The sequence below is a fragment of the Pagrus pagrus genome, assembly GCF_965226575.1.
Source record: "Pagrus pagrus genome assembly, chromosome: 16".
Lineage (NCBI taxonomy): Eukaryota > Metazoa > Chordata > Actinopteri > Spariformes > Sparidae > Pagrus > Pagrus pagrus.
In genome coordinates this window covers 13,994,656-14,015,053 of record NC_140200.1, presented here as the reverse complement: position 1 = coordinate 14,015,053, position 20,398 = coordinate 13,994,656, and the positions used below count along the sequence as shown (strand labels likewise).

Here is a 20,398-nt window from a genome sequence, read left to right as displayed (position 1 = left end):
ATTTGGCTAACAAAATATCATGATTAATAGTGTCAAATTGCTTTAAAGAGCAGTGCAAATGTGTTAATTTGTAGCTGTGAGTATTTTGTGCCATGTAGGTGTAATTATCCTTTCTCAATCCTGTGGTCTGATCATTCTGTTCATTCTTTTGAATGACGCAGGGAGTATTTACAGCTGCTTCTTTGACCACTACTCAAGACAAGCACATCAGTAAGTAAAGAAGCATGTAGTCCTGCTGTTGTGGAAATGCAAATCCCTGCCATGCTGGGCTGATGTGCTGAGTCAAACCAAGTCAGAATCTGTTCATTCCTACCAAATTGCAAACCTGGGTACTCTCGGAAGCCATTTTCTTTTGTTGTTGTTGCTGTTTTTTTTTTCCTCCAAGATCACCTATAAACACAATCCCTGCACAATTTATTCTGTAGCTCTTTAGTAACACCCTGTTACTTAATATTTGGAGGAGACTAAGGACCTCTACTGTCTGCAGCCATTTACCTTTAAGATATTTTTATCATAGAAGCTGTCTCAAGTGCAAATATGCTTTTCAGTTGCAGTTGCAAGTTTTTTACCAGACTACGATTACACAGACTACTGACTACTCTGAAACAGGCTCAGAACGTACAGCATGTGCATGTTGATCAGCTGTCAGGTGATGCAGAGTATACCCAGCTGGCATATGCGAGTGCTAGTTCTTTGTGGTCCGGTTAGTGTGTCATGGTCCTAAATATTGCAGAGCGATGAATATTTTTTGTATATCTGTCTGTTGCTCTTGAGTTACTGGCAACCTAACAGACTATTATTTGTATTAATTCTTTTTTGTGTTGTTTTATCTTGTTAGTGCTGGAACCGCTTAGAAGTATACAGTGCATGTGTATATTTTGTAGACATATATTTGGGTGACAACAACAGCATAAACACACTAAAATACATCAGTAATAATTAGTGACTTCACTACGTGATTAAATCAAATAATTTGTAAGTTTTGCAGATTTGCAGTTTACTAAAAATACCAATAAATTATATCTCTACAAATGAATTTAATACAATTTTGATGAGTTGCTCTCTCTTATGTAAAGTGTGAAAGGGAATTCCAAAAAGGCCACGAAGAAGGAAATCAGACACTTAAATTGCATTGATGTTTTTTATTGATGCTTTTCACTCTTTGTTGGAACATGAGTTTGAGCAAAACTAACATTTTCAATGTTTGTACACAGTAAACCATCTAAATTAAACAGGTGTTTTTGTTAATCTCATTGTTATAAATATGGTTATAGAGCTAATGGTCCATACTCCTTCCAAGCATGTGTTTTGAACAGATGGCAGTGTTTCATATGGACTTGATGGACTGTGAGGGTACCTCACTGTTGGAAGGGAAATGGAAGGTCAATCTCAAGCCTTCCTTCGCTAATTTTAATGTAGGTTTGAGCCTCCTCTGAAGCTTGCTGCATGATACCAGAAACAGTGTCATTAAACGTGCGTACTACATAAATGCACACATCCATAATGTTATTAACTATGTTGTTCAGATCCTCCATATTGAAGGCAGAGATCTTGTCAACAACATTCTTTAAGGCTGTGATAAGGTTACGATAGAGGACATTGATGTTAACAAACACTGAATCTAAATAGTCAGACTTGACAGAGTCAACAAACTCTTGAGATTTATCCACAACAGCCTTCAGAGTCTCACCAATCTTTGCTAGCATTGTGTCAAGACTCTCCATATTTTTCACAAAGTCCACCAGTTCATCAAAGACTTTCTTGAAAACTGTTTTGACCTGATCCACAATCTCATTTATAGTGATTGCATCACCAACTGGCATGCGCAATTTTATACTGCTGATGTTCTCAACAAAGGAGTTATAGTAGACCTCCATGTTCTCAGAGATAGTCTGGATGGCCATATCTAGCATAGCAGCAATGCTGCTGGTCAGCTTCTTCAGAACCTCGGGGAGAGTGGTCATCTCATCAGACCCAGGCAGTTTGAATTGGGTCTCCCTTAAGACATTGATGAGAGCATCCAAGAAGACCTGGACAGTCTGCTGGTACTGGACAATAATGTTTCTAAAGAAGATTGACAGCTGGCTCATTTGGACATCGTAGTTGATTGCGGCATCATAGGCCTCGCTGATGCGGTTAACAACAAGGTTCTTCAACTCCTCCATCTTTGTTGTAATCTGGTACTTGTCAGCAAACATTGTAAATGTAGAGATGATGGAAGGCAGTCTTGTCTTCAGTTCAGACAGCATTGCTTTGGGTGCCTCCATGTTGTAGGCAATCTGTAGGGTCATCTTATCAGCATCCTTAGAAGATGATCTGATGACGAGCATGTCCACATCAACCTCTGGGGCAGACTGTTGAATAGAAGAAAAAATTAATATTTTTGCGATATTCTTTTATTTTAGTGTTTTCAATCCTATCAAAAAGGTCATGTTAATGATACTCACAGGATAACGACCAAAGAGTCTTGCACTCATCTGAGGGACTCTGCCATTGAACTGAAGGCCAAGGAAGCCAGTGGAGGGGGTAGATACGGAGGCACTGATACCGTCTCTTTGAGCAGCATAACGAAGGTTCGCATCAGTGAAAGTAGGGCTGGTGATGTCCACATTCAGAGTATAACGAGAGTCACTGGAAAAGAAAGAAAGCATTTCAAATAAAAAATCACAATAAATTCTTGACGTGAAGGAAGAAATCTAATTAAGATTGAATATTTATCTGCCATCATCATGTCGCTTTCCTTTAAAATGTCAAAAAGGGAGTTAATTACTTTAAACATTGAATAGCAGAAGTAATTGTTTAATATATAGTAAAACAAACATAGATTGTTACCTCAAGGCTTGCATAATGACATGGTTGACATCCATGGTCAGGTCAGCGTGTGTCAGGACAATCTTGCTAATAATGTTCAGAGCTTCATTCTCAAAGTTTGTAGTAGTTGAACCTATTGAAAGAAATTATTTTTTGCAAGATTTAGTGCTCACCAATGCTTTCAACATAAAACAGGTAAAGATGTTCAGGGAAGTTTATCAACTCACCATCCAGGTCATATTCCAAGAAGACAATGACAGAGGTGGCAGAGGACTTAAAGGTGACTTTGAAGACAGGAGCACTGCCTTCTACTTCAGCTGTCAGGCCTGTGGTGTACAGTGGGCTGACAAACTTGAAACTGGTAGACATCTTCTGATTAGCAGCTGTCATTTCAGCAACAGTCTTGTCAAAGATGGAGAGGTCACCCAGGTTGCTTGGCTGAGAAATATCAATCTCAATATCAGCAGTCAAGGAAGAGATTGGTGCAAGATCAATTGTCGCCTGGGCAAAATGTTTTCCATTGGTGTTGAAATTGAACAAGTTTGCCTCGTTGTTGCCATTATACTTCAGCAATGCATACACGCGGCTCAGGGAGGCTTCAACAGCAAGATTCTCATTGATATCCATGCCAATGACTTTGGTGGTGCCATAGTTAAGTTTGGCATCTGCAATAACCTTGGAGGTGGAGCGTAGGCCATCGCTATTCAGATACAGATTGACATCATTATCCAGAACTCCCAAAAGTAGATAGTCATCGAGCACTGTGCCGTCCATGTTTGCCTTAGTGGATGACTCCATGGAAACATACTCAAAGGTTCCCTCCAGCTTCAGACTGTGCTCTGCCTCAGCCTTCCCAACAGCCTTGATCACAGGGATGTTAAAATCACCTTTCATTCTCAAGGTTGAGACTGCATTTGGTTTAGTTTTGGTGTCTGCAAGCAGTTGTTGGTTTGCTTCCAGGTTGAGTATGGGCAGTGCAATCTTTGCAACAGTCGCCACAGAGACGGCAGTTTCAAAAGTTTCAGTGCTCATAGAGATAGTGCTATCATGAGTGCCTTCAATGTGAGGATTTTCGAGGGACAGGGAGTTGGCCAATTTGATTCCTCTCTTGGTGGTCAGACTGGTGGTGCCGTCAAGTTTAGCTTTCAGACTCTCAAACACAGAGGCAGTGGTAGCTCCCAGACGGAAGACAAGATCATCATCAGTATACAGTCCAGCATTGGCATTCAGATTAATGATGGCAGACTTGAAAGACAGTTCTGTGATCAGGTCACCCACAGAGGGAATCATGACCAGACCCATCATATCAACAAGGGGTGCAGCTTGGCTTTTCTTGTAAACAACCTTGGCATCCACATCAAAAGTCTGCTCAGTGGTAGTCAAAATGTCCTTCAATACAGTCTGCTCATACAAGTTCAGATCACTTATAGCTGGAGTACGGAAGTCAACAAAAGGCAGGTCAATCTCAGGAATGCTGATGGGGGATGTCAGGAAGTCAAGATTGGCCTCACCGTCCATTGCAACAAAGACGCCAGCCTCATTTGCATTGTTGTCAACAGTGAAGTTGTAGAACATTTTATACTGATTAAGACGAGCCAGAGCCACGGTGTTTATCTGTTGGCTGTCAGGTTTGAACATAGCAGAGTAATCATTCTGCAGGTCAATCTTACCAGTCAGTGTATCAAAAATGTTGAGCTTGACATTTCCTTTGTTTTGGAAATCAAAGACCAACTCAACGGGTCGGGCTACAAAGTTGATTCCGTTGGACAGGACTCCACTGATTGCACCAACCAGTTCTGTGTCATGGTTTGCTTTCAGCTCAATCTTCATATCATAAAGGCTGCCTTGTCCAGATGCTACAAAAAGACTGTTCTTAATAACTGGTGCCTCTGCCTCATTGCGGACAGTAAACTTGAAGTATGTAAGGGTGCCACATTCAGCAGCAATTTGCTGTTTCATCTTGAAGATAGAGGAGTCTGTGTCACCAGAGAAAGTGAGAGTGAAAATGCTGGGAGTGAGTGACATCTGCAAATTGCTCTTGTGGTTGCCATCTTTATCATCAAATTTGCCATTTCCTGAATTGTCAGCTGTTAGAGTGATGGTGTAGCCATCTTGACGAACAATTGCTTTCTGGGTTACAGTGACCTCACTTCTGAAATTGATTGGCATTGGGAGGACCACGAGATGATTGTAAGTTGTATCAAGAGAGGCAGACATTCCTTCTTCCATGGCAATAAAGGCTGTGTTCATAAAGTCGGCAGTGTAAGGTGTAGTGGCAACCTTAATTGTAGTTTTGGCTTGGGCCTGGCCTGATAGGCCGTAAAGAGTGACAGATCCCTGATGTTCAACTCCAAGAACAAGGTGGTTCAACTTAAGTGTCTCTGCAAAGACGACACGACTCATTTTTGGGATGGCAAGACGAGCAGTGGCATCAAGTTTGTAATTGAAAAATTCAAAACTTGGAGATGTGGCCTGGGAAGTAAGGAATCCAGTGAATGTGGGTGTCACATCACTCTCAGTAGAGTTCTGGAACTCTGCAGATGTCTTGACATTGTAGATGGGAGTTTGGAATTTGATCTCACCATAGAGTTTACCAAAGCATGGGACCATGAGCTCACTTGGAATGGTTGGCAGCTTGATATCAGGAAGTTGAAGAGACTTTAAAAGCTTTTCGACTGGAACTTGGGGGATGGTAGGGAACGAGACCTCAGGAAGAGCCATTTCTGGGAAGGTAATCTCAGGCATGGGAGGAAGGTAGCTCAAAGTCAGGTCTCCAAAGAAAGCATCCACATCAGGCATGTTGATCTCAAAGTTTACAATGAAATCAATTAGTTCAATTATTCTCTGCTTGATGTCATCAACAGAAATTGTGGTGGCTTTCACAGTGTAGGAGCCCAGGATGGTGAACTCCGGGATGTCCAGCTGTGGTGGGATTTCAAACTGACGAAGCTTAGCCATGCTGAACTCCATTGAGGGCACAACAAGATCAGTGAGAGGAATGGTGAAGGATGGTATGTTTAACTCAGCTTTCCTAAGTTCAGTAATGAGGCTGTTAATGATTTGCTGAATCTCGCTGATGATTTTCTGATCAGTGACCATGTCTTGAACAATGTCAAACCCTATGCGGAACCAATGTTTGGTGATGTCTGCGGCTGTTCTGTATAAATTATTGACAAGTCTCAGCAAGGGCTGAATCTTAGCATTGACATCAAGATTTGTAATTTCTTGTTTTATATAGTCAGCAAATGCCTTAAGGTTATCAAACACAAGCGTGTCAATGATATCCTTTGTAGATTTAATAATTTCTGCAACCTTGATTTCTCTCAGGCGTTCCAGAAAGCCTCTACCAGAGGATAAAACAGCGTTGACAAAATCTCTTGTTGCCTCAAGCTTCTGGGGGATTTCAAGAGTCCTGATCAACTCATTCAAGTAAGCTGTGTACTCAGCAATATATTGATTAGCAACATCCACAAAGTCATTGTATTCCAATGACTTCAGCTTAGTCACAAGAGTTTCAAGATACATATTCAGCCCTTCAATTATATCCTTAACCTCAGTTGTTTTCAAGTAATTGATAGCACTCTGGAAGACTTGCGTGAATTTAGTGGGAATGTCTGCGTCCATCACCATCTTGGCTACGTTCCTGATGGTTTCCTCAATTCTGAACTGCTTGATGAGCTCCACAGCACCTTCCAAGATAGCTTGAACCTTTGTGTCAGCCTCATACTTTACAATCAGCTCTCTCATCTTAGCATAGAATGTGTTGATCTTGCCTACAATGTCAAGTTCCTGAATCATTTCCCTTATATAATCTGTCATATCGCTGAAAATCTTTGTGGGCATCCAACTCACTAGTGCATCAATGGGACCTCTAAGGTGGATGGATGAAACAAATCTCTTCAGCTCATCAACAAATGTCTGCATGTCAAATGTCTCAATCCTTCGTTTCACGTCAATCATGATTCTCTGTAGTGTAGCCATGATTTCATACTTGGCATCAATATCACGCAGGAATGCAATGCTGCTGCCCTCCAGTCTTTCCAGGTCAATCTGCTGGATCATCTCCCTCATGGTATCAATCACAGACACAACCATAGCCTTGATGTCAAACTCCTCGTTAATAGCATTCAGCTGTTCCTGAATCTTCTGAATAAGGGTTTCGAGTAGGTTGTTACTAACAATCATCTCCTTTATCATACCAGCAAAGTTTTGAATGTAGACACTAAGATCATCCAGCAATTTCTCTACAGTAACCTTCAGGTTTGTCAAAGAAGCCTCCACATCTTCCATGGTGATGACGTAGTCTTGAGTAAAATCATTGAAAAACTGCTTCAGCTGAATTAGTTTGTCTTCTACATTCAGTTGAGAAACAAAGTCACTAACATGCTGAGGAAGAGCCTCAAGTCTGGCCCTCATCTGCTCATTGTTGATGTAGTCTTGCAGTGTCTCAGCAATACGCACAACAAAGCCCTTAAAGCTTTCCACGAAGACAGGCAGACTTTCAATTAGAGGCAACTTAATTATCTGACTATCTGTGCTCTTGTCATACTTAATGAAGCCAGAGAGAGCAAAGTCCTGGTTTTCTGTGGAGTCTGTGTTGAGGATGTTTGTGAGGATTGTGCCAGAAAGTTCCATTCCCATTCTCTCAGGAGTATTGTAAACACTCATCTCCTGATTGAAGCCGTGCTCATTCAGTTTAGACTTCATTCTAAAACTGGTCTTCTGCTCTGTGAGTGACAGAACATTATCCATATTGGTGTCAAATGTGGTCTCAAGGGAAAACCCGTTATCTAGCTGCTGGGTTACTGAAGCCCTGCATTCGTGTGAGCTAGCAAAAGCCAGGGGTTGTGCTCTCAGGAGGAACTTGCCATAGAGCTGAGCACTTTGTTTTCCATACATGGTCATGTCTCCATCAGCATTGAAAATAGCATCAAGGTTGAAATCAAAAGGCACAATGCTGCAACGGATGGTGTGGTCAAAGCGCATTGGCTGTGAGTTGAAGCGGGCATCATTGGTGAACCTGGCAGCAAGACCAACAACTTCAAGCTCGGTGTTGTGGCTCATGTGAGTTCCAAAGACTTTTCCAGTGGTGCTGCACTTTGCGTTAGCAGTCATATCGGCATAATTTACCTGATAGGTGTGCTTGATCTCTTCCTCACCATAGATGGCTTTCAGGCTGCCAATCAAGTCGATCTTGTACAGCTCTGCCTGCAACTGAGCCTCATTAATGAAGTTGGCCTCCAGAAGTTTCAGGTTGTTATTAACATTTGCAGAAACAGTGTAGGGTTTCAGGTCAATGGAGATATCATGAATGTAAGAGGCATACTCGCTTGCGATGGCTTCAGCCTTTGAGTTGAAGTCAAGGCTAGAGAGAGTAATGGTCAGACTGTTGGCATTATCAACTTTGATGTCACTCATTGCAGCCTTATTGGTAATGGATAGAGTCACCCTTGAAGCATCAAGCTCAGCATTGAAGGTGTTTTCAAGGGCCAGGGGGCTCTGGAGGGTGGTTGTTCCAGTGGTGGTCACACCATCCTTGTTCATTCTCAGTGCAGCCTTGTGAGTAGCCTCATTTTCAAGGAGCTTCATGGTGGCATCACTGTTTACAGTCAGACCATTGGCATCAAGGGAGGCAGTCAGCAGAGAGTAAACACGATTATCAGAATAATCTGCATTTGTCTCCATTCTCATGACAACTTCACCAGCGCCAGCAGAGGCTTCGGCCTGGTTGCGAATCTTGATACCAAGAGCAAGAGCATTTGCATCAGACTTCAGTGACAGCTTGCTGTCTTTGAAGGAAAGCTCAGCAACATTGGTAAAGGTGTCTTCAAAGGCATTGGTGTTAGACACAACTGAGAATTCACCATTGGCAAGGCTTGCTGCAATTGTGTTCTGGGCCTGAACAATGGTGGAGTCAATCTGAACAGATGAATCAATCTTTGCCTCTGGCCTGAAGGGGAAGATGGCGAATGATTGGGTTGAAATGGTCTTGCCATACATGGGTCCAGCCTTGAACATACCCTCAAAGTTGCTGTCAGCAGAGATTTCTTCAGTGTTGATTCCAGTCATAGCAGTGTGCTCTAGTGCAATGTTGAGACCGAATGGACTGGTGGCTTCAATCTTGCTGCTTGATTTCAAGTTGATTTTGTCTGTCATCGTTGCCTCTTCAACAATGTTAAAACTGGCTTCAATGAATTTATGGGCCAAAGAGCTTTTCAAATTGGCCATGATGGAATCAGTGGTGGCCAACATACCAGAGCCTAAAAAAAAACACAACAGAAGAAAAGATGATTGATAACTGATAATTGCATAGTGTGCTTAGTTTTTTGACAAACTTTTAAAATGTGTTTGCTTGTATATCATACACAGAGCAGAAATGCACATTACACCACTACAGTGTAGTTTTCTTCAGAGAAAACTATATCTGAAATTAAGTTGCATTGTTTCATATCAATGGATATTGAAAACTCTAACTGAAAACCGTCCTACCAAGGGTGAACAACAAATCACTATGTTAAATATGGACATTCAAATTTCTGAATGACATTAATTATGAAATACCTTCAATCTTTACTGAGAGGATGTCAATTGGGGAGGTTCCTTTCACGTCAAACTTAGCTGAGTAGCTTGGTGTCTCCACAACATCTTTGCCGGCAGCCATTGAGGCCTCCATGTCGTATAAGTTACTCCTCATGAGAGTTGAAACTTCAGCTTTGCCAAAAAGAGGAATAGACAGGGAAAGGCTCTCAGGTACAACAAGCTCTGGGATGGGAATCTCCATGGAGACAATCTCCAGTCCAAAGCGGGGTAGAGACAGGCTGGGTGTGGTCAAAGCTGGTGGGAAGTTAAGCTCTTCTGTTGACTTTCCTCCAAGAGGGAAAGGGATAGCAATGGTGAGGCGCTCATTGTTGAAGTAGTAGATAGCCTTTGCTTCACTGTTAAAAAGACAAAAGTTATATGCTTAAATATTGTGGGCAAATATTCATATAATTTAAACATGTATCATGGAGACGTTCACACTTACGTATTCAGGAACAGTTTCTCTGGCAGGGAAATCTCAGGCATTTCAGGTACTCTGAAGTTCTGAATGTAAGGGACATCAGCACCATATTTTTCCATGTAGTTGTTTCCTGCCTAAGAACAAAAGACAATCAGTTAGTTGTTTGTGCATGCTTCACATTTTCACCAAAGACAATCTGAATCATTGTCAAATCAAAGATTCGTACCTCCACAAACTTCTGGAAGATGTGACGGACCTTCATGTCGGTCTGCCCCACCTGCATGTCAAGAAGGTCGTTGCCATACTTATCAACCATATCGAAATATGGCAAGCTGGTGGTCTCAGTGTTCACATCAGACTTGAACTCAACCTCAAACTTGCTGGCATCTGCAACAATAGAGAGCAATAAAGTGAGTCATGAGACAGGAGAAGATAGATTTGGGTCGACAATTCCAGAAGTAGCAGTGTTTGGGATGTGCATGGGGTTTATATGCACCTGTTTAAGAAACAATTATGACAACAATGTCTTGCCATGCAATATTCTGACAAAAAGAGTAAAAATTGCATTACCATATTTCATTGAGATTTTCTGCTCGGAGGTGGCAGCCATGACCTTGATGTCACTCGTAAGCTCCAGTTCCAGCTCTTCATCACGCTTCATGTTAGCTGTGATAGTGGCATCAGCGTTGATTGAGGGGACAAGAAGTTGGACCTGCAGCATACCTTCCTTCATGGCCTTCAGACTGAAAAATGCAACAAAGAGTTAGCATACTCTCAGTTATGAGGGTGATATTAATTTTATACCATGAGGATTAATGGTTGATTTCTTACTTGGCACGGCCAACCAGTGAGAGCTGAGGGATGTTCTTGTTAATAAAGTCAAGAGAGATGGAGTGAGTTCCCCTGCCCTTGGTGTTTCCATCAACAACACCCAGCCTGAGTCCAGCCTCCACATCGTAGTCAGGGATCTGAATGTCGGCGGTGATGACATTCCTCCTTCTATTGTATTTCATGATGGCTCTAGCTTCAGTAGGGTCTGCACCTGTTGTTGGCCAACCAATAGAGTCATATTTTGTAAATCCTTTAAACTCCAGAGCTTTTACAGATTGAGTAATAAATAAATAAATAATAAATCACACTTAATTTTCAATGTTATACATTACCTTCAGCCCTCAGAATAAACTTCACAGAGTCAACCTTCTGCCGGCCCTCTTCTCCTTCCCTAAGGAGCTCGTAGGCAACAGTGGCTGTGTACTCAGTGACTTCACCAGTGGGGTGGAGTTCCACGGCAAATCTGTTTAGAAAAAAACAATTTATCAGCAGTTAGTCATAGGTAAGTAATTAACAAGAAAGTGCTGTTGGTTTATAAAGTTTTGCTCACTTGCTGTCTCCGGTGAAGGGGAAGTAGGGGGCTGTCTCCTGAGAGAAAGCATCAATGTACTGCAGAGCAGTGCAGTATTTCATTCCAGCGAAGACGGGAGTGCACTCACTAACATCAACCTTGTCTGTCACCATAGGGGGGATGGTTTTCACCTCTGATCCAGTCACTGCCACCAAGGTGTTTCTGAATTTTAAGTGCAGAAAAGTTAAAATGTGACTTTGGCTATTTTCAATTGAACATAGAGAAGTTGACATTGTGGATTGGAGAATATTGCATAATATCTGAAAGTTCTGCTTTGACCTACGTCATTTTGATGAGCTTTGTAGGACTCATTGGAGCAGGGATGGTCAACTTGACATTGTCACGTTCAAAGGCGATCTTGGCACTGAGCCCACTTTCGTGGAAAATGTTGGTGTGCATCTCTAATCCAGAGCTGACATATTCAGGCATGTGGGAGCCAACCTGAGTTACAAACTCAATGCCAGCAGAGGGCATGAAGGTAACTTGGCTCTGTGGAAACATGACAGACATAAGTGACTTGTGTTTTTTCTGAATAATAGAGAACCATACAGTTGGTTGTAAAATATGTTTTTGAAGAGAATGTTGAAGATAATCACCATGTCAGGAGCAATCTTAAGTCCTCCCTTGATGCCAGGGGTGAAAGTACCAGACAGTGCAATCCTCAGAGGCACACCAGTGACAGTTGGCAGGAAGAATTCATTATCCATGAAGATGTAGTGGGCAAAAATTGTGTTGTCAGCTTTGGTCATCAGGGCCTTCATTATCTGAGGTAAATAAATATAGACAAATGACATCATAAACAAGGAATTTTCTAAATGAATGTTATGTATTCAATGTGTTTTTTTCTTTAAAAATTACTGATAACTTCCTTACATCAGCTGGGAACATCTTGAACATGCTGTCAATCATCATGGCAGCAGAGTAGGCCATCTCCTCCATTTCGTTGGTCCTCAGATATCCGAGTTCATTTCCCAAAAGTCTCAGATAAACCATTGCCTCGGGAGACTGTGCTGTCTTCAGTTCCCTCACAAGTTTGTTGAGGTTGCGTCCAATGTCCCTCATCAGGTTCTGGGAGGCCTAAAGAAAGATGTGCATGCTGTATTACAAGATTTTTCTCTTCTGGAGAAGTTGATCATTCATTGATCACAGCGGTTTTTAGTCTAATTAATTCACAGATTGGTTTGAGTACCTGTCTCTTCATTCTGTCTCTCTTCAGAGCAGGGAGCATGTTCTGCAGGATCTCATTGAGTCTCAGTGGCATGTTGTCAGAGACAAAGTACATTGTCTTCAGGGCGGTGTCGGGGAAGAATCCATTCTTTCCGAACAGGGCTTCAACGGTTGGCTCAAATCCTTTGCCCTCCATACCAATCTGTAATGGTGACAACATTTTCGTTGACACAATTTAGCTGACTGAAAAATCCTCTCAAAGCATGTGTTTGATTAAAACAGCTCAAAATATTTACCTCCATCATGTCAATGTCATAGCCAAATGCCTTCAGAGTCATTTCAAGCATGACCTCCTTGGGCAGGTAGCTGGTACCCTCAAAGATCATGTTGCCCTCAACAGATCCGATCTTGTAGTTACGAGAGAACTTGGTGGGGTCCATGATGGATCCGACCTCATTACCCTGCAGGGCATCACGAATCTTCTGTCTCAGTCTGTAGGAAATAAATAAAATGTTACAGTTCAAATCAAATCAGAAAACCTCCTCAAAATGTTGTGAAACAGCAAATATACAGCTGCATGTGCTTTTCACTTACTCTTGGGTCTCTGGCTCAGAGGACGACAGAATGTTGGTAATGTGGGAGATCACAAAGCTCTTGACTTGTGTGTCCTGCTCATTGGGCAAGGCATCAGCCAGCTGGGACAGTTCAGTGGGCTGGGGGTCCTTCATAAGCACCAGGTATGCAGCAATACGCTTCTGCATGGGGTTGGCACTGTCCAAGAGCACCTGCATGAGAACTTCTCTGCCCTGTGACCAAAAAGATAGATAAAATAAGTATACAGTGAATTTATTCCAAAAATGTGTCAAAACTTTAAGTAATTTAACTTGCCTCCTCAGGGACGGGAGTCAGCCTGTACACTTGAATGGCAGCCTGTTGCACAGCTGGGGAAGCTGCTGGTTGGTTCACACACTGGATCACAGCGGTTCTGAGTGCAGGACTAGCAGCTCCCAGAGCTGGAGCCATGTTTCCAATAACCTAGAATGAAAACAAAAATAGGGATTTTCCTTATTGGGGAGAGCTAAATTCAGACATGCTTTAGGAGGTCATCCAGTGGAGGTCAGGTTTTGATGTTTGTTTGTTTAATTGGCATAATTTAAAATAAGGTTCTGCTTATAAATCCTGTCATTCATTTTTTTATTTTCAGCTTTTGGGTGCGATGCCTACCCTCAGTGTCATGAAAGTGTTGTCCTTGTCACCAGAACAGTCACCCAACTGGCTACCCATGAACTCAGCAACAGAGTAAATCTCAGGGATCAGTTTTCCTTCAGCTTTGTAGAACCTGTTCAAGAAAAAAAATACATACAGTTCAGGCTTGTGTTTCTTCTTTGACACAAAAATTATATATAATTATTCAGAATTTAACCTGGAGTGAAGTGTAGTTAACTTGACTCACCTCTTGACAACGTTGCTCAGGGCAAACATGATGGCCTTGCTGGGCTTGTATTTGGCCATCTCAAGCATGTCATTGATCAGGAGGGCAGAGGGATTGGACACCAGTCCCATAGCAAAAACACCAGCATCAACCTCAAGTGCAGAGCTGTCAAAAGTCCTGAGGATCTGCATGATGGCACTGCTGCACTCAGGGGTTCCACACTGGGCCAGAACCTGGTAGGTCAGGACAGGGGACACGGCAAGAGCCTCGGGAATGGCGGGACTCAGGGTCTCAACCTTCATTCCACGGACCATGGTGACAAGCTTGTGGAAAAGGTGGGCCCTCCTCTCACCCTCAGTCTCGGGCAGAGTGGCCAGTTCTCTCAGGAGGTTCAGAGCTGCATCTTTATCCTGGACAACACTCTTGTCCTCAACAGCCTCCATGTGAAGACCCTTGACAGTCTCACCTATGGTACACAAGAAACATATTATAATGAGTCTGTTACCTCGAGTGACCAATCAGCTGTAAATCAAAACAATACAAATTAAACACAAGGCTTACTGTGGTCAAAGACTCGGTCATTGTGAGGAGAAACCTGAACCAGGGTCAGTTCTTGCTTTCCAACATTGGTGACTCCGTATTCTCCCCTGTAAGAAAACACATGGTTCAAAATACTATAGATGTCTTGCACAAGACATACCTGTATGTACAATTAAATAACTGAACATTTTATAGAGTTTAGTACAAGGTTTGACTTACTTGTGAGAGAAGGGAATGAGGATGTGTTTCTCAGTACAGGATCCGGAGGTCATGTGTTTGTTCGCATTGTCAAACTTGTAGTTACATTCCTGTGAGCTTCTGACCAGCTGGGCAAGAGGGTAGTGCTGAGGATAGAGAAATATTCATGTTTAGCAGATACATTGAATGAAGGAGCTACAGAGTTTGAACTGCACTTGCTAGATACCACTTTTCAGTCAAATGTAAGAGATATTGGTATTGTCTTGACAAATGTAGAAATAGTTGAGTTTCCATTGTTGTAACATTGAAGGTGTGAGTTAAAACCTGGGAATTATTTTAAAGCGTATCATTTACTGGCTCGGATTTCTGGATGAATGGAGATATTTAACCATATTGAGTGCCAGTCGATATCTGAGGAAGCATTAATATCTTTCTTCTAGAGTCTGTTAAGTGGCAACAGTTTGGACTTAATATCTCTCTTGAAGATTTGATGAAAAGTCAATGCTTCTAACACAAACAATGAGGTTTGGGCGTCTTACCATGCCAGAGATGAGTGCCAGGGGGCTGGTGTTATCTCTGATGGGGTTGAATTTGTCACATCTGGACAGATCCCTGTTGAGGCTGATGTCAGTTGCGATGTCCTCTCTAGCGTTGACAGTGTAATAAGTCTTGCACTTGCCGTGGATGGTGGGCTGAAATGAATGATCAGAGAAATATATTTATATTTAGAATGTACAACAGGAAGTTGTTTTGCATATATGCTGCAAATGTCAGCATGGTTTGCTTTGAAGTTGGTACTAACACATGCAGATGTTTTTAATTTCTTGGTTTATAAATGTACCATGTTCTTGATCTTGTCTTCTTCCATCAGAGGCACAGCCAGGGCGGACACGATACCTCTCTTGATGTTCAAGATGGTTGTTGTCTCACCCTCCTCAGGGTACAGTTTCACATTGTACACATCATCAACCTCAACCTTCAGAGGATATCTGTAAGAAAATGTATGATATTTAAATTTAGTTATCAGTGCAAAATTTCAGATTAGTGATTCAAGTTTCATAGAAAACATCAGTGATTCTTATTGAGTTACGTACTTCTCCATTTCCATGGCAAAGGCATCAGAGCTGGGTGAAGGACCGAACACAGCGTTGCCATCTGCGTCCATGTCGACCACCTCACTCAGGCTACAGCCAGTGGTGCGGATGATGAAACTACAAGTCTGTGGAACTTCCATTTCAACCTGTGAGAGAAGGTACGTGTGTGTTTTAAGTTTTAAGAACAAAACAAAAAAATTTAACAAAACAGTTAACTTAATAGGATTGTGAGAGATCTTTCTCGTACCTTGCAAGAGCCCTTGGGTCCGTTCTTGAGCGATGAGGCTCCGTTAATGGCATTCAGAGATTCAGCTTCATACAGATATTCATACTTGTGCAGGGGCTTGTACCTTTTGGCCACTGGAAGAGAAAATTAATGTTTAGAAGATATTTTGTATGCAAAAGCAATATATTTACCTCCATAAAAATATTGTAAATAGGTAGACTGGACGTGAACACAAAAATGAAATACGATCATGATCACATTAAGTAGTCTGGAGTAACTTACGTGGGCAGGTTGGTTGATCGTTATCTTGGGCAACTGTGAAGAATGAAGTCAGAATTTTTTAGTTATTATAATTCAGGTGAAAAGAATCAGATTGACTGTTGAATAAAATAGAATATAGCTTCACTACATTTATCCATAGGTCCTGGGATATAATTATTATAGTAGCATGTCTCCACATGTAGGTGGGTAACATTCACTTACATGTTATTTTGTAACTTTATAAGGGTAAGTTACGCTTAACTAATGCGTGACTCATGGTAATTAAATGCATGTATTAATGTGGAATGTATCATGAAATCCTGTTGCTCACATTCAACAAATAACTTTATGTGATCAGTTCACATAAGGAATGTTAATTCACAGTTACATCATAAATTAAACAAATTAATATGCAACAAAATTAGGTGTATTCCCCTTACATAAAGGTTTAACTCAGGACCATAAATTTGCTCAGGCTTTCTGATTTGAATTTTTTTTTTGTATTCTGACACATTTGCAACATAGTGGGTAGAACATTAGCTCATTAACACATTAGGTTGTTGTTGCAATGATCAGTCAATTCAGTCTTTTCCAAGCAAAAATGTCAAACACTTACCAGTTCCAGCTTCTGAAATCTAAGAATTTGCTGCTCTTCTTTGTTATTTTTGATAGTAAATGAAAAGTCTTTGGGTTTTGGATTGTTTGTTAGACAACAGATCCAATTTGAAGATGTCACGTTGGGCTCTTGGATATTGTGAAGATTACTCTTGACAATTTCTTGACATTTTAAAGACTAAAAGATTTATTTATATTTTGGTTTTAAGTGCATCTTTCTCTAATGTCCTACACTCCACTGACTTGAACAACACAATTACATTTAAAAAAAAATGTTTCAACCACTTTTTTGTAAATGCATAAAACATGCTAATCTAATTTCATTCTAAGGCTTAAGTGTCATCATTATTAGTTGAGTTTAGTCTGAGATACTTTTAGAGGTTCGTCAAAAAGAATACAATACTATTAAGGACATTTTTGAATAATTTGCAGACAACAAAACAGTGGGAGATCATATACTAACTTTAAAAAGAAGAACTTCAAAAAAGCTATCATACTCTTTTAAGTATGTACAATGCTCAAAGAAATGTATTAAAAGAACTACTTACAAGCCAAGGCAGATGTGCTAAGGAGCAGCAAAAGGCAGAGCTTTGAGTCCCCCATGATGGGTTCGTTGAAGCTCTCTCCCTCGTTGTTAGCGAGTACTCAGACGAGACTGCTTTCTCAGCTTCTACTCAGGACTTTTATACCATCAGCTGGGCTCTGTCAGAGAACAGGGGAGGCACAGACAGGGCTTTGAACGCTCAAAGTCCACCCCACCCTCCTGTGTGGAGGGACAAAGGCAAAAGGTTTAAAGGATAGTCATGGCTTACAAAACTGATCAATTCTGATAAATCTTCAAAATGGTTTTCTTTTAGCTGCATTAAAGATGCACGTTAACAATATTTAAATGCACATCAGACTGGATAAAATACTATACCACATCTAGTATAACTGAGATGAAGAGCAGTAGCATGGTCAAAGGGATTTTACTGTTTTCAGTCATGTCGAGGCCTGTTTCTCTGCTGTCAGCTATATAAGCCATTTATTGAAGAACTATTATATTCCCTGTGATTTTCTATGATTCGTAGTGATGATTCATATGACAATGATCATACTACAGTAGTGTGTTATTTAACATCTCACTGGATCCATAGTTAGAACTAGTGGGGTATTTTATGGAGTAAAATTTAGGACCCAGGGCTTTAAAAGTCCATACTGTAATCAAGTGAGCTTAATACTCTTGAACTGCTGTAAAAATGCTAAGTCAATCAGTGGAGTTCACCAGCTAACAGCCGTCCTGATCACTGAGTGATCAGGACGTGCTCTGGACACAAAGTCTCTCTAGATGACACAATGGTAAACTTATCAGCTGCTGATGATACTGAACAAAAAGAAAAGAATACTTCAAAGCAACATTTCTTCCTTTGGTGTTGGCTTGGTCATTTTATTTACTGGTTTGTTCAACAGGGACAGTTCACATCAACAAACTCTGCTATAAATGCATCAGAGTTGGGCTATTTTTTTAATCTGTACTTAGAGGTGTTATCAGCTTTTTATTATTTTATGATTAAGTAAGTATTTAATTAAAGTAATGAAACACAGTAATACACGCATTAGGACTATCCTCGCTGTTTTAAATGGGAATGAGGCTAATCTTTACAGCTAGAATAAATGTAGTTATTGTACTTACAGTATTGTACCTCGTAAAGACTTTCTGTAGATGCTAGTTGTTCAGCTTCCACTGCCATGAGGCCCAAATGAAAACTGTTAAAAACATTTGCCCACCTTGAATGTGTGTTAAATGATGTACTTTGATCTACAAATATTCAAAGGTTCAGCCAGTTTGATTTGCTCTTTAAAATGGCTCAACAGTCAAGTTTTTTTGGAAGGCAGAGGTCACGCAATAAATAAATAAAGAGTGATCACCTTGGTTTGACTGATTTCTTTTGTCAGATATTGTTCAGTGTTTTCCACACTAAGTTTAAGAGAACATGCAGTTTTTAAAACGTAAATATAATTTGTATTTTTTTAATAAATCATCACATAACTATATTTGAACATTGTGTAATGGCCTTTTGCAATATATCCTCAACAGCACCTTTTTAAAAAGTTTGCCTGATACTGACAGTGTTTGCACTGACCGACATGTACACAGATAGAGTCCAAAGGGAGCTTCAGCCTCTGAACACACTTTGTGCTTCATTTGCATTTTAGACGCTCCAGCTGATCATGTCAGATTTTCATATATTTATATAAATGTAGTTATTTTCAATTGTCTGTGCTGAAAGACTTTTATACTCTAAAATCTGAGGTGTATCCCACCAAGCCTCACTGGCAAGTGAGTGCTCTCAGCAGCCTGAAGTAAAAATTAGACACGTTACCCTGATAAATAAAAAACATGTTTATGTGATGTGTAAATGCATCATGATTGAATCTGCCTGACCACATCTGGAAGAAGTCTGACTCGAATCGTGTTTTTATCTTAGTTAGGTGTAAATGCAATCCGTCCAATGTGCTGGTATCTGTACACAACATAACATGACACATGTATTTGTATTTAGCTAACATAAAATATAAGTTGTTGCTTGAGTAACTGAGAATACTGCTAATTACTGATAAAACCTCTATTTTGTGCTATGAAAGTGCCAAAAGATGCGTTATTGAACAGAATTGCATAAAAAATGAAAGCAAATTGGTGGGAGATTAATTATATACAGTAAAAACTAACTGTGTGTGATGATCTGTTGTTAAGCCTATAATTTATGTTGTTACATGCCGGTACCGCAACACACCGGGACAAACTGACACTGTATTTTTAATCAAAGAAAGAAATAACATATTTCATTTGTAGAATTTACTAGAGGGGAAAAAACTCAACAACTCACACAACTCTATGATTTTCGAAGGCAGTCGGGGGCTGATTTGTGCCACTTCAAATTACACCCACGCAGGCTTTTGCTTCGGAGGAAAGAGACCCGATCTCAATGAGGATAACAACGATGCATTAAAACTATCAGGCGTACACACAAAGGCCAGATTGGATCATTTCTCTGGATAACTTATCCCGTAAAAGAGCTAATTTTAATACCATGTGTAAGTCGGGTCAGAGTGTCTAATGAGAGAGAATACTTTGAAGGAACAGGTCTAAAAATAGTTGCTAGCACACGCACTTATTGAGAAAAATGTCTTTTTATATCTGAAATATTTTGTTTGACAGTCACTAGTATCAAATGAGTGTACTCGAAAAGCCTGTAGTGCTGTCAGTCATTTAATGTTCAAAGTTACAGTAGGATAGGTTTGTTTATAAGTGCAGTTTACTGTGATACAGTCAACGTTACTGTCACAAGTTACTTTTGTCTTCCTTTAGTTTAAATTTGTCAAAGTTATTTTGACCTGCCGTCGATGTTTAGAGGGAAATAATACATGTGTGTAATGTTAAGTTTTATGGTCGCCATAATTGCACAAATCCAGTGTGATGTTATTGGCTGCAGCTAACCTGGCTCTTGTTTTTTTCCACTGGTGATCTTATAATCAGCTTTCTTGTTCTGTCAATTTATGGACTCAGATGGAAAAGTGATAAAAAGAAGAAGAAGAAGAAGAAGAAGAATGAGAAGTCAGAGAAGAAGAAGGGTAAGGAGGAGGCAGCGTAGGAGAGGATGGTAATGATGAG

The 20,398-nt window shown here is 40.6% G+C and overlaps 1 protein-coding gene across 1 annotated transcript; it reads right to left on the bottom strand.

Moving 5' to 3' along the window:
- Window positions 1–1,127: 1,127 nt before the first annotated feature.
- On the bottom strand, window positions 1,128–17,401 carry apobb.1 (apolipoprotein Bb, tandem duplicate 1). The gene is made up of 28 exons (XM_084377720.1): window positions 17,295–17,401; window positions 16,153–16,185; window positions 15,892–16,004; window positions 15,645–15,790; window positions 15,392–15,539; window positions 15,090–15,242; window positions 14,572–14,696; window positions 14,374–14,459; window positions 13,834–14,278; window positions 13,605–13,719; window positions 13,269–13,415; window positions 12,975–13,186; window positions 12,677–12,872; window positions 12,403–12,582; window positions 12,087–12,290; window positions 11,810–11,977; window positions 11,497–11,702; window positions 11,193–11,375; window positions 10,975–11,105; window positions 10,643–10,853; window positions 10,382–10,554; window positions 10,038–10,198; window positions 9,836–9,945; window positions 9,373–9,746; window positions 3,039–9,071; window positions 2,833–2,944; window positions 2,448–2,631; window positions 1,128–2,354 (listed from the first exon to the last, which is right to left on the bottom strand). The coding sequence occupies exons 1-28, from the start codon at window positions 17,347–17,349 to the stop codon at window positions 1,359–1,361; spliced, it is 11,400 nt and encodes a 3,799-aa protein (XP_084233846.1). The 5' UTR covers window positions 17,350–17,401; the 3' UTR covers window positions 1,128–1,358.
- Window positions 17,402–20,398: the final 2,997 nt, after the last annotated feature.